The 14,990-nt window shown below is 30.4% G+C and overlaps 1 protein-coding gene across 1 annotated transcript; it reads left to right on the top strand.

Moving 5' to 3' along the window:
• The first annotated feature begins 5,495 nt into the window (after window positions 1-5,495).
• LOC105115932 (conserved oligomeric Golgi complex subunit 6-like) lies at window positions 5,496-9,731 on the top strand. The gene is made up of 9 exons (XM_011013018.1): window positions 5,496-5,789; window positions 5,876-5,928; window positions 6,027-6,350; window positions 6,510-6,633; window positions 6,726-6,872; window positions 6,996-7,259; window positions 7,347-7,631; window positions 8,110-8,253; window positions 8,994-9,731. Exons 1-9 carry the CDS (start codon window positions 5,568-5,570, stop codon window positions 9,510-9,512), a joined length of 2,082 nt encoding a protein of 693 aa, XP_011011320.1. The 5' UTR covers window positions 5,496-5,567; the 3' UTR covers window positions 9,513-9,731.
• Window positions 9,732-14,990: the final 5,259 nt, after the last annotated feature.

The following is a 14,990-nucleotide window of genomic DNA, read 5'->3' as shown; positions in this document are numbered from 1 at the left end:
CGCACTCCTAGTTTGAAGTGGGAAATTAGGCGTCGTTTTGTGGTAAGAAAAGAAAAACCGATTACGTTTACACATGAGAGGCAATATGAGATCTAGCAAATCATTTGGTGGAGCCAATCTTCCACTCATTATCTTCTCCCATTATTCTATTGTCATTATTCAATAATGGAATTGGAGATGATGGATCCCCCCCTCCCTCTCGCCTCCCTCCTCCTTTCCTTTTCTTTTCTCTTCTTTCTTTCCTTTTCCATTTAGGACTAGTGTAGGCATAGTCTATGAGTAAATTATAAATTAGTTCTTTAATTTAGTTGTGTAAGAACTAATTAACTAATCTTAAAATTATCCACAACTCAAACCTTTTTAGTTATGTTCTTTCTTAATTTATATCTCTTTTGTTTTTTAAAAAGAAAAAAGAAAAAAAATGAAAGTGCATCGCATGAGAAGATTGATAAAAACAAAATAAAAAATGCAATACTCCTTCCGTGCCATTTCTCCTACCTTTTTCACAAACCTTGACTGTCCCTTTATTTGTCCACTTTGAAAGTCAAGGTTATGTAAATACTAAAATTTCCATGATTCCTCCTCTTAAATTCACCATTCAGGAATGCATATGAATATAGGCAACTTAGGGATAAAAAAAGAAACAACAACATACTAAAATTAATATATAATTGTTGGTGCTTCCTTCTTCTTCTTTTTCTTCTTTTTTTTGGCAAATGGAACTACAATGATGAGATAGAGAGTGTGTTAAATTAAGCATGATTGACACTGGTTAAGGGAATAATTAATTAATTAATTTTTGAAAATAAAAAAAATGTTTAATTTATTTTATAAAATTAAAGTGACTAATTTATAATTTATTTGCCTATAGTCGTAGGAGTACTGATTTGTTTCTTTCATCTTTTGGTTCGGTCATTGATGACTTTAAGCCTCCCATCACTCTTCCTCACATGTTCCACTAATTATTGCTTTAACAACCTTAATTATCTTTTTAGATCTTCCTATACTGTAGATTCCCTCTTTTTAGAATAATATACCCACAATAAAATGTAGCTAATTTTTCAAGTTAATTTTTTAACGAAGAAGAAAACAGTAATAATATTATAAACATATTTTTTTTGTCTTTTTTAATTAATTATTTTTTTGTTTAGTAAATGAATTAAAAAAATATAAAAATCAACAAATTGAATAGAAATCATTAATGCTAATTAAAGACCTAGGTTAGAAATTAATTTTCTTAGTGAGAAATAAAAGAAATATACATGTAAAAGTTTTATCTCGACTATCCTTTTTCATTTTATACATTTTCTCTTATTTATCTTCAAGGTTAATTATACTCCCAAGATATATATGATTTTCATAATTATAAATGAAAAATGCAAATACAAGCTATCAACTTAAAATTTAAGATGACAAAAAATAATGATGAGTTAAAATAATATCTTTTAAGTATTATAAAATTATAGAAATAATCCAAAAGATCAATTGATATTTTTTAAAAAATAAAAAATAATTTAAAAATAATAAGAGGGGTTTGAATAAAAAACCAAAAATAAAAAATAATTTTTATTTTTTTTTATTTTTATTTTTTTTGCGTTGTTAGGTCTCTCAAGACCAGTCCGCAAGTCCCGTCTGTAAGAAAAAGTTCAAATGTGAATGCTCATGAAATACAAAGCTCCCATGCCTAGTATTTAAATATTTTTTATTTTAAGATTGAACTTTTTTTTTTAACAACCAACATATCATTTTTTTCTATATTTGTTGATTACTTTCAATGATTGGAAAGTCAGGGTACGAGTATTTAAATCTCAAAAGCATTATAAAAATCATAATAAATATATTTTAGAGTCTAAAACACTCTCTTATCAATTTAAAAATATAAAATTAAATAGAATAAAAAATAAATTAATGAAGTTCATATCTATTTTTTTTATATGTTTAAATGATGAAATCACCACCATTGAATTTTCCTATCTTTTTTCCCTATCTTTTTAGTGATCAAAATATAGATAATAGTCAGCATTTTCTCTTTTTATCTTAATATAATAAATTTTTAGATTGGAATATAATGAATCTAAAATAGCAAAAACCAAACATGTATAATTTGAGACTTCAAAGGCAAAATTATAATTTTTCTTTCCTTTGTTTTTTTGTAGAAACAATTATTTTTTTTATTAGTGTCAATTTCATCATTATATTTTATCTTTTCTTACAAAGAATATAAATTATATTTTATGAAATATATATTTATTTTCTATGACACATGAGACATGCGGAAGAATAATAAAAGCATATACCAACACATAAAACCTTGAAAAAAAAAATTGAAATTATAAGATTGAAAAGAAGTTAAGTGTGGTGACTGGTGTTTAAGAAATCAAAAAAAAAAAATAATGGATCAAGAAAAAAAAATCGGCTATGAACAATTGGGTAAACTGGCTAATCTGTCTTGATGAACAATGATTACACATAAAAAAAATCGGCTATGAACAATTGGGTAAGCTGGCTAATCTGTCTTGATGAACAATGATCACACACACAAAAAATCTTCTCTATAGTTTATAGTGTTAATGAGCGCAACAAGAAAAACAAGGGAAAATGACTTGACACACACACACACACGTATATATTTCAAGGATTGGGTCTAATCCATCCTTATAGATTTAATTATTTGCAATCTATTCTTAAAAAGTTGTTGTGTCTCTCATTTATCATTTCATTAGATTTTCACTGTCAAAACTAACACAAGTACATCACGTAATTTGTACATAATCAAGTTCAAATCGTATATAATCAAGCATCTCTCGTCGATCTGAAATTTATTTTAAAAAATAAATAAAGAGAAAATTCCAGATTTTGTTTTTATCAAAACTTGCCACTCCCGGAATAACTTACACTTGTAACTTATCAAAACTGAGATCGAATCTTAGATTAACCAAGTATATTTTATTGAATCTTATATAGTTACTTGATAAAACTCACTTTAAAAATATAAACATAAAAAAGATAAAATAAAAATATATAATTTTCACTTGTATTTATATTTTTCTTTAAAATATATCTAAAAAATAACTAATAAAATACCACTTATTATTTTTTAAATATAAAAAAAATATCTATACAGTTAATTTCACATATAAGCATGATGCGGACCAGTCGAATGGGCAGAAGACCAAGCACTTAATTTGTTTGATGGAGACAACAACCCAACAACTGGTTAACTGACATATATATTACATTATCTTTAACTACATCATCTGCATTATACGCCTAAAAGCTAAGTTATAATGGGAATTATTGAATAATGATGATTTGAGAGAGAAAGTAGCAGTAGTAGTTGTTGTTGATTTAAAAACTATAGTAATATATATAATTTTTTTTGAAGAACTATAGTACTATATAGTTGGTGTCCTGTTTATAATCTATTATATATAGTTGCATGCTTATAAAGTAGATATAGATAAAAAGTTGAAATCGATCCATCAATAAAAGATGTCCAATTATTCAAAAAAATTAAAAATTAAAAAATGTCCAAAAGATTAATAGTGGTTCTTGTATCATACTCACACCACGTACAATACATGTATGCAAAGTATATAAAATCAGTAAGAGGTTTATTATATAGAAGAAGAACTGCACATATTTAATCACCTTGATCTTAAAAACTGCGGGAGTAACTTGACTTGTGGGTATATAGGCAATTAAAATACTTAGTCAATAAAGCTATAATTATATAAATATTGTGAACTTGTGGTGACTTAAAAAGAGAAATATTATAGAAAAGGGGAATTAACAAGCACATGACGAGGACATAGTTGATGTGATATCATAAAGAGAGGAAATCTGATCCCAAAAGCTAGCTAGCCATAGCCAAATAAATATGTGATAGGCATTGCCTATGGCATTATTATTTATGCACTGTGATAGCCAGAAAGAGAGGGTAAAGCTAGCTATACTTTGGTGGTGATAGCCACTGCGGCATAACTTTACTTTTGAAACCTTTTTTATTTTTTTTAAATTTTAAATTAATTTTTCAATTATTTTCATGTGTTAATATAAAAAATAAAATAAAAATATTATTTTAAAACATTTTAAATTATAGCATTATTTTAATATATCTTAAAAAAACATTTTAAATTATAGCATTCCTAAACCAGCAATTAGTATGTATTTGGTTTCAAAGCTAATTGTAATGGTGAATGTAAAGTAATTACAATTACAATTATAATTATAATTATAATGATGATAGTTTTTATTGATAATAATATAAATACATATATTAGATGTTATAAAAATATTTGATGTAATAAAAAACTTGTTTAGTTTTTTTATAATTTTTTATGTACTATATCAAATATCAAATTGTTTTTTAAAATGTTTTTAAAGTGCTTTTCATCTAAAAAAACATTAAACTTGATGATTTTTAGATTTTTTTAAATATAATTATGATGTATGAATATAAAATAAATTATGAAAATATATTTTTAATTAAAAAATATTTTTATAAAAATACCTTACACCGTATTACCAAACTCGCTCACTCAACATTGCATAACTTTTATTTTTTAAATGTTTTAACTAAAAAACATTGAAAAATATCAATTTAATATTTTTTATAACTAATTTATACTTTCAAGTTAAAAAATAATGCACTTACCAGCTCTCAAGTTTCTATTCATGCTTCATATGTTATAAAATATATTTATACTATAGTGGACCGACCAATAAACTAGTGACAGATAGCCCATTAACTTAAACCAGTCGATGTCCTAACCTGATTTAGTAACAGTGCCTAATATGATTTCTAATGCACTTGATTTCATTTTGCAAGGAATTTCCTGCAAACAAAGGAAGGGGTGACCTTTAAATATTTTTGTGTACACGTGGAAGCTACATTAATTAATAATTAACTTGGTGATGGGCGCCTAATTAATGTAGATTTGTTTAAAATGTGCAGATTATCTGCATTTCGAGTTGGGTTCCTATTAGGCCCAAGCAGTTATTCTTCGGAGTGGACAATGATTTTGGAGAAACACCAATTTATTTACAAATCCTATATCTATAATTTTTATCAATCAAGTCCTACAATTCTTAATCAAATTTATTTGTTAACTGTCATCAATATCTTTATTATATTTTCTTAAATTGATGTCATTTTAGTGTATAAATATGGACACGAAACTGAAATAATTTTTTTTTTCAGATTTTTGTTAAATAAACAATAATATAGGATAAAAAATATGCACATATATATATAAAGTTTCCCCATAAAAGTTTTATTCAAATGCAGTTTTTGTTTTGTTTGATACACGTGGCCAGGGGGTCGCTTAAAATATATCTAGGGAATTAGCTGGGCCGAAATGGTTGGATAAAAAAGGGGGTGGGAAAGGGCCCTTTTAGGCAGAGGTGGGCTTGGACGGGTCTAAAATTTGAGAGTTTAGTGGATTTGGGAAAGCCCATATCCACATCTAATTATTATAGATTTATAAGGAAACTGAGAAATGAAGCAGCAGCACCAAAATTCCTCCATCACCAGATAAAACAGAATCAAGAAACGGAAACGGGAAATGGGAGCGCCGGTGGGATTGGCTCCGGGACTTTCTCGGAAGCTGAAGAAGGTGCTGGAATGTCGGACGGACAGTCCGGATCTGGTGGCTTCGCTCAATACTCTTTCCGCTTTCTACAACGAAAACACACCTCAGTCACGTCGCCACCTCAGATCCACCATCGAGGACCGCTCTCTCCACCTCAATCACGAGTTTCTTCAAGCCTCCCACACCGCCCAGCAAGTAAACTATACAATAAAACTCGGAATCCTCCTATACATCTATTTCTCTGTAATTTGAACTGAGTTGAATTGATCTATTATTACTAGGCTTTGGATCGTGTCGAGGAGGAGGTTAACGCTCTGGCCGAATGCTGCGATAAGTAACTTTCTATCCTTTCTTTTCCTGATTTTTACTCCAATTCAGTTTTCCATGTTAAAATTAAATAATTAAATAAATAAAAACATCCTTTCATTTCAGTATTGCCAAGGCTTTGAGTAGTTGTAGTGCAAGTACGGGTGATATTATCAGCACCACCGAGAGGCTCAAAGAGGAACTAGAAATCACCACTCAGAGACAAGACATTGTATCCTGTTTCCTTCGCGATTACCAGCTCTCAAATCAAGAGATCAATGCTCTTAGGGATGAGGATCTCGATGACAACTTCTTCAAGGCTCTTTCTCATGTTCAACAAATCCACGCCAACTGCAAGGTTCTGCTGCGTACCCACCATCAGCGTGCTGGTTTGGAGCTCATGGATATGATGGCTGTCTACCAAGAAGGAGCTTATGAGCGCCTTTGCAGGCAAACACTTTTTTTTAGAATCACTCGTTTCATTTTTCTATGAGGAATGAATTCTTGCTTTCCGTTTCTTTGTTTCTCGTTTCTTCTAAATTTTTCGCCTGTCTTGTATGGTTTAATTTGAAAGATATCGTTCCTTTATGCATATGTATAATTATGTAGGTGGGTTCAGGCAGAGTGTAGGAAATTGGGTGACAGTGATAATCCTGAAGTTGATGAGCTTTTGAAAACAGCTGTCCGTTGGCTCAAGGAAAGGCCTGCTCTTTTTAAGTACTGTGCAGAAGAGGTAGTTCTCATGTGGCAAAGCTTAATGACGAATAGCTTAATGGTCAAATGCTGTTTTTTTCCCTCTCTTATTTTTCATAATTATTTATACAGGTAGCAAATATGAGGCATAATGCATTGTTTAGAAGATTTATAAGCGCTCTTACACGTGGAGGACCTGGTGGAATGCCAAGACCTATTGAGGTTCATGCTCATGATCCGTTAAGATATGTAGGTGACATGCTAGGATGGTTACATCAGGTTCGACTTGGAGTCATCTCTGATTGTGTTGTACTTTTAATTTTCTGCTTGGCCGAGTTCCATGCACATATTAATCTCAGTTTCATTCTTTAATAATTTTATGTCAATTTGCTCCACTTGCAGGCCTTGGCATCTGAACGAGAACTTGTTCTTGTCCTACTTGACCCTGATGCATTGGTAGATACTGTATCAACCGTAAACCAATTCTCCAAGAGTTTGGAGAATGGCACTGGAAAGACAGAATCTGACCTAACATTTGTTCTGGATAGAATTCTCGAAGGAGTTTGCCGGCCATTTAAAGTTAGAGTTGAACAAGTTTTGCAGTCACAACCTAGTCTAATAATTGCATGTAAACTCAGTAACACACTGGAATTTTACAGCTACACTGTGAGTTTAACTCATCTTTGTTTTCCACGCCCACTTTTTTGTTTCTCCTTCTTGATGACAATAACTGTAGTCTCTGCTGATCTTCAGATCTCTGATTTACTTGGGAGAGATACAGTTCTGTGCAATACACTTTGGGCACTGAGGGATGCTGCTCAGAAAACATTTTTCGACATTCTGAAAAGTCGGGGAGAGAAGCTTTTACGATATCCTCCCCTTGTTGCTGTTGATCTTTCCCCACCAAAAGCAGTGAGGGAAGGAGTCTTGGTTCTGCTTGAAATAATTGAAACCCACAACAGCATGATGGTTACTGTTACAGGGAAGAAGCCTGATTTTGATCCAGTGATCTCTGCTTTACTCGACCCTATCATTCAGGTGTGCTTGTCTTTGATGTTAGTGGTAGAATAGCATTATTCATGGCGAACATGCTCCTGATTACATAATTTCAACATGAGATAAAATAAGTGCATGGACTGCATTAAACTTGGTGGATGTGCTGAAAATGTTAAAACTGTGTTGTGCATAAGTGACCTATAACAATCACTGTGTAAAGTTTGGAAGTTTATCTGCTTCCAAAGGTGCTTAGGCTCTAACCATGTGATTTAAAGTTGCGCCGGACAAATATCTGTGATTGCATTTGAAACAGAAAATGGCAATTGGTCTTACATTTTAACTTCTGATGAGTTTATGTTCTGAGCTTGTTGTGAATTGCTTTCAGCACTACTTTTCAAACATGCTAGTATTGCGTCTATTTTAGTACTAGTTTTTCTCTGTTAAGAACTTAGATTCCATTGAGTTTTTTTAGGCAACATGTTATTTTTGATTTCCATCTAATTGCTTTCAATAATCACAGATGTGTGAGCAAGCTGCAGAGGCACACAAGTCCAAGGGTGCTAGCCATGCATCGAGAAGAAGAACAAGTTCTGAATCGGGCCAAATTAGTAAATCATCGGTCGATGCTCTCTTGTCAAATAACAGCCCTGCAACATTGTCCAAGGTTTTGCCTGTTATCTCAATGCATTTATTGTTGTCTTCCTTTTTCAGTCCTAGAGTTTCACTTCTCTCTTCTCACACTTCTTGGTGGGTTTGTGGTATGCTTTATGAGCATTTCGAGCCATTATATGGTTGAAGGCTTGATATATCAAATAGTCCCCTGATTTTGTATACTGGTGGCATCTAGGACCATTAAAATTAGCTACCTTTGAATAATCTTTATGATGAAATTTCCAGGTAATGACATACTTTTGTTGAGTCAGTGAAGGAAGGAACCCCAGGAACGGAAACTGAATCATTTCCAGCTTAGTATTCAGTCATAACATGTCAGGATTGAACACGATCCTTTTCTCTCTATTAAGATTTATATGTATCCATTGTCTTAATGACCATATGCCTCACTGTCTCTATTGTCCCTGCATTTTAAATTCTGAGCATTCAATACCATATCTCAGGGTAGCTGTTGTGGTGGTTACACAGAACTAGGCAATTACAATCGTGCTCATGTTTGAATGCATGTATACACCCCTTCTTCTTCTTCTTCTTCTTCTTTTTTAATGAAGAACATCTTAAGATGCCAAAAAAGAGCTCAAAAGGGTGATGCTTGTGCTCAACTTGCATCCGGTGTAGTTTGTCTAACATTTTAAGTGACGAAACATATGCAGATTTGTGCAATCTTCTAAATGGCTTTTGCATCCTAATTTATAATATTAACTAATATCATGGATTCATGAGTCCTTGCAGAATAGTGAAACTCCTTCCAAAATATTCCTCATCAATTGTTTATGTGCCATCCAACAACCGCTATCCAGGCATGAGGTTGCAGCTGGCTATGTAAAGAAACTGGGAGCAATGATTGACAATCACATGCATTCACTTGTAGAAAAGGAAGCCGAGGCCATTTTAAGTAGATGTGGCTTGTCGCAAAAGATGCACTACTTCCAGAAGTCACTTAACGAGGAGGGCGGTACAGCAGCTGGCACCCCTCTGGTGGAAATTGAAGACACCTCTCCAGTGTCTCTTTCAGAATGTTTGAGGGCATTCTTTGGGCTTATTATAGGAAATGAGAGTTCCCTTCCTGAATTTGAGCAGATGCAGGTTCCAAAGTTGCGCTCTGAAGCTGGGATACAGGTGGCTCGGTCTCTTGCTGAAGCTTATGCGCTTATTTACACGGCAATAATGGATCCCAAGAATGGCTATGCAGAGCCCCAATCACTGGCAAGGCACCCTCCGGATCAGATACGGATAATTTTAGGCCTATGAAACTCTACAAGTTCAATTCTATTTTAAAATTTAATCTTTTGGGTTTAAAAAATGAGGAGTTGGTTCAAATTTTGATTTTGATTCTTTTTTTTTCTGTAGTTTGTTAGATGAGCTGTTCTTATTGTGATCAAATAGAATGTATTTTATACCAAACGATGTGGATGCAGAAACTTCATACAAAGATGTAGTACCCCAGCCCGAGTCATTTTGCACCGCAGAGATCACTTGTGCGTTTTTGGTAATATGTTTTTTCAATATAAAATATATTTAATATTTTTTTGAAGTAAAAAATAATCTTAAAAACATTTTGAAGAGCAGGTAGAACAAAAAAAAAAAAAACTATTTGTTATGGATGGAATGAAGATTTTATTTTTGATAAAAGAAAAGAAAACCGAAGATTACTGATGCACCGTTTGGAACTTTGCACTGAAGGGTAATGGTTTATTACTTGAGTTTTGTTATGCATTATTTTTTTAATAGTAATATTCAACTTGATTAATTTCTTGACTTAATTTTTTTATTTGTCTTTATTTTTTAATTAAATTATATGAGAAATAGCTTGATTAAAATGAAATAGCTTGATTAAAATTGATAAATTTTATGGGTTTAAATGCAACTTTGATAATTGGTTTAAAACAATAATGATAAATTGGATCAACTTCGGTCTCTCCATGATCTTGGTTATAGATTTTATGGGATTTAATAACTTTTTTTATATAACTTTTTATATTTAATTATGTGATAAAAATAAATATTTATAAAATTGAGTATTAACTTAAAAATAGATACTTATTTGAGATAATTATTTCTATAGAAAGCAAATAAAAATCAATCATGCAATTTATTTATCAACAAATTCAATATTAAAGGATAAAATTAAAAAAATAAATTAAAAAAATTAAAAGACAAAAATTAATAATAATCTAATCGGTAGATAAACTCGTCAAACCTATAAATCAGGTAACCAAGATTAGCCCTTCAAACTTGTGAACCAGGTTATGGACTTCACTGAGATTATATTTTTTTAATATTTTTTATTTGATTATATGATAACAAAAATATATGATTGTAAAATCAAACATCTAACCCAATACCAAAATATTTTTTTTTGAGACTGTGATAACTTAATAAAAGTCAAAACAAAATCAATTATGAAACTAAATTTCTAATTAATCCTATATTTAAGAATTAAAAAAAATAATTATAAAAGAGTTAAACTTGTCAGACCCACGAACCAGGTTGACCAACTAAACCAGTAAATAAGTCCATAAAATTCATAAAGTTTAATAACATGATTTTTTTCTTCAACTATATTTTTTTAACCATATGAGAAAAAAATAGATGATAAAAAAAGTCAACTTCAATTAGAAAAAAAAGACCACCAAACTTGTAAACTAGAGTAACCTGAATTATCCTAGCAAACCTGCAAACTATGCTCCCCTTATAGAAAAATAAAATAAAAAGAAATAAATTATAAAGCCAAGTTCTCAACTATTTCAATAATAAAAGATGAAATCAATAAAAACAAATTTGAAAAACAAATCATAATGAATATTCAAAAAGAAAAAAAAAAAAAGCAAAACTATAAACCCCTAGTTAAAAAAATACTTGAACTAATAAAATTTTAATTTGAAAATAAAATAAGTTAAATTAAATTAAATAGATAGGAGTGAAATTGAATGAAATGCAATTGATGACACGATACTGAATTGTTAAAGGAAAATCAATTAAGAAACATTGAGGATAAAAGTAAAATATAAAAGATTATAGGGCTAATATGTAAATAACAAAAAATTAAAATTATAAATGTCTTCATTCTCTCTATTATGGCTATTAGCTAGGTTTAGAGAGGGGAAGCAGGTGGATTTTTTTTTTCTTTAAAATTCTTGACAAAATCACACACAAGGGGTTAACTTGGCGGGATTACAAGGGTATTAAAAGATTAAGAGAGAAAACATTTAGTGTTTAAAAGGGGTTTTAATAAACTAAAAATAAGGATTTTGGAAAGATTTAAAGGGGAAGAAGAAAGGTGAAAGGATCTTAGATGGAGAATAAACTAAAAGTTTAACCAACTAAGTTAGAGAAAGGGTTTGTAATTAGTACTCCTCTTGGAGATACTATACTATTCATTGGGTTATATATATAAAGATATTAGGATAAACACAGGGGACCTAGACATGGAGCTAAATCTAATGAATATAAAGTTATATGATTTTGATTTAATTCTAGGAATTGATTGGTTAGGTGAACATAAAGCTTAGATGGATTGGTTTGCAACATAAGGCTTAGATGGATTACTTTGCAAAAGCAATAACCTTTTAGGGAATAGATGGGAGGGGGTAACTTTTAGGGGAGAAAGAAATGTTCTACCAAATTATGTAGTTTTAGCTATGACTGTTTGGAAACTATTAAGAAAAGGGTGCTCGACTTACCTTACGTACATGAAGGATGTTGAACAAGGTGGGACAAAGATAAATAATCTTTTGATTTTGAAGGATGGGTTATGTTTTAATGCAACATAGAAGGGCAATGGCTTATGCATCAAGGCTACTAAAGCCTCATAAAGTAAATTATCTAGTTCATGACCTAGAGTTAGTGGTTGTGGGGTTTTCCTTAACGATATAGAGACACTAATTGTATGAATCTTAAGTTTAAATCTTTACTGATTATAAAAGCTTGAGATATTTAATGACATATAAAGAACTGAATATGCGACAAAGAAGGTGACATGACCAAAAGATTGATATCTTCTCTCAAGTGCAGGAGTGTCGAAATAATAAATAACTTGGCAAGACCGGGGTCGAACTACAGGAAGGTTAATTGTATAAATTATGGATAATAATAATATAATAACAATAATAAAAATAATAAAAGTAACAATAATAATAGTAATAGTAGTAGTAGTAGTAGTAGTAGTAGTAATAATAAAGAAGAAGAAGAAGAAGAAGAAGTTGATGAGAACTTTAAGATGAAAGATTAACGTAAGGGTTAAACAATGATAACAATAAATATCAAGGTTGGTATGTCAAACAAATGTAGTATAAACTCTTATTATTCAATTGGAAACCACACACAAAGGAGGTTCCAATCAGATTATAAATTGTTAACATGATTATATTAGTTATCTTATTCAAATAATACTAATACTTGTAAATGTTATCAGACATTCATGATTATAACTTATGTTAACAACAAATTAAGTTCTTTTTATAGTTCAGGTGTCGATTATACCATACAGTATGGGTTATGAAAGTGCCAAGTATTTGTTGTACCAAGTGTTATACAACATAAATCTAGATTAACCATTTAACAAGTAAATTATTAAAAGTGAACAAGATAACAAATACAAAACATATTAGTATCAAACATTAAGGTCTATGTTGAGTTTACACTAATTTTTACACCATTAGCGTAACCTTTTCACCTTGACATAATAAACTTAGCTAAACATAATGAAAGAAAAATAAATAAATAAATAAAATAAAAACATAAATAAGATAAAAGTTAATCAAGTCAAGGAAAGAAAATGAAAAGCATAAACTTGATATTAATAAAAGTAAAACATAAGCAATACAAAGAGAGAAAGTAAGAGCATGATCTTGATTTGGAAGTTGGATTGGTGGGGTCCTTGCTGGTGCAATTAAAAGTATGATCAATACTTTAGGATAAAGCATTGAAAGCTTAAAAGATGGATGTTGAGGAGGGCAAAGTGAGAGACATGATAAAAGAAGTTGAAACTACTTTTCAAATCCTAAAAGATGGGATGATAGTAATGGGAAGATGAATGTATTTATCTGATGATAAGATTATTAAGAATGAGGTGTTGAAGGAGGCTTATAAGTTTAGGTTTGTAGTACACTTGGGGAGTACAAAGATGTACAAAGATTTAAACGAGTGTTACTAGTGGCTGAATTTGAAGAAAGAATGGCTGAGCATGTGATTAGTACTTAAAAGTGCATTTTTATCAAAGTTTTATATTATTATTTTGCACTTGAAGTATTAATAACTCCTTAGCTAGAGCATATTTTATAATAACATATCTAATAATATAAGATACCTTTAATTTATGGTAAATATTCATCTTAAATGCAAGCTTATCACATAAATTGAGAAGATAAAGAGATAGCTAATATTAGAAAAAAGATGTTGATTCTGTCCAAACTGGAACATTATTCGGTTATTGGATCATAACTGGAGCTATAGAACTTGGATTTAGATCTACTCTATATGGATGGAAAGCTAAGACATAGGCCTAAAACTTTTATGAAGAGTCCAAGATTCAAAAAGACCGTTTTCAAGTTCAAATTGTAGCAACAACGGAGAAGTCCGAATCTGTCTTGCAGCCTAGACACTATTCCGTGTTCAGCCTATATCTCGAATTTTAGAGGTCCAAATGCACTGGTTTTTTTTGTTGGAAAGGTGAGATAATTTCCTAGAACTTTTATGAAGACAATCTGTGTAAATTTTGATGTTAGCAATGATATTCTGTTCAGACAAAAAGATAAGAATTGTCACCAAGTCAAGATGTGGCCACCCACTTAACAATTAGTTAACAATTCAATAGTTTCAAATTTTGGCCTATAAAGGGAGACATTTGCATGAATTTAAGCATCTTGGTTTTCATATTAAGATCATGTTTTTGCTTTCTTTGTATTTTTATAATGCTTAAGTTTTGCTTATATTAATATCTTGTTTATACTTTTCATTTCCTTTCCTTTACTTAGTCAACTTATATCTTATTTATGTTCTTATCTTGTTTATTTATCTTTCTCTCTTTCATTATATTTCGTTAAGTTTATCATGCCAAGGTGAAAAGGTTACACTAATGGTATAAGAATAAGTATAATATAAACTCAACATGGATTTTAAAGTTTGATACTAACATGTTTTGTATTTGTTATCTTGTTCACTTTTAATACTTTACTTGTTAAATGGTTAATCTAGATTTATATTGTATAACCCTTGGTATAACTGACACGGCTAAAAGATTGATGTCTTTTCCCAAGTGCAGGAGTGTCAAAGTAATAAATAACCCGACAAGACCGGGGTCGAACCACGAGGAGGTTAATTATATAAATTATAAACAACAACAATAGTAACAATAACAACAACAATAATAATAGTAGCAATAATAATACTAATAATAGTAGTAGTAGTAGTGATAGTAATAGTAGTAGTTATAGTAATAATAATAATAAAAAAAAAAGAAGGAAAAGAAGAAGAAGAAGAAGATGAGAACTTCGAGATGGAATATTAATGTAAGGATTAAACAATGATAATAACAAATGTCAATGTTAGAGGTTCCATTAATGGTATTTCAAACAAGTATAGTATAAACTCTTATTATTCAACTGGAAACCACACACAAAGGAGGTTCCAATCAGATTATAGATTGCTAACATGATTACATTAGTCATCTTATTTGATTAATGCTAATACCTGTAAATCTCGTCAAGCATTCATAATTATAACTTATGT

The sequence above is a fragment of the Populus euphratica genome, unplaced genomic scaffold (assembly GCF_000495115.2).
Source record: "Populus euphratica unplaced genomic scaffold, PopEup_1.0 scaffold805.1, whole genome shotgun sequence".
In the NCBI taxonomy this organism is placed as follows: domain Eukaryota; kingdom Viridiplantae; phylum Streptophyta; class Magnoliopsida; order Malpighiales; family Salicaceae; genus Populus; species Populus euphratica.
Note: the sequence above shows the minus strand (reverse complement) of the source record. Positions and strands in the feature narration are given on the sequence as shown.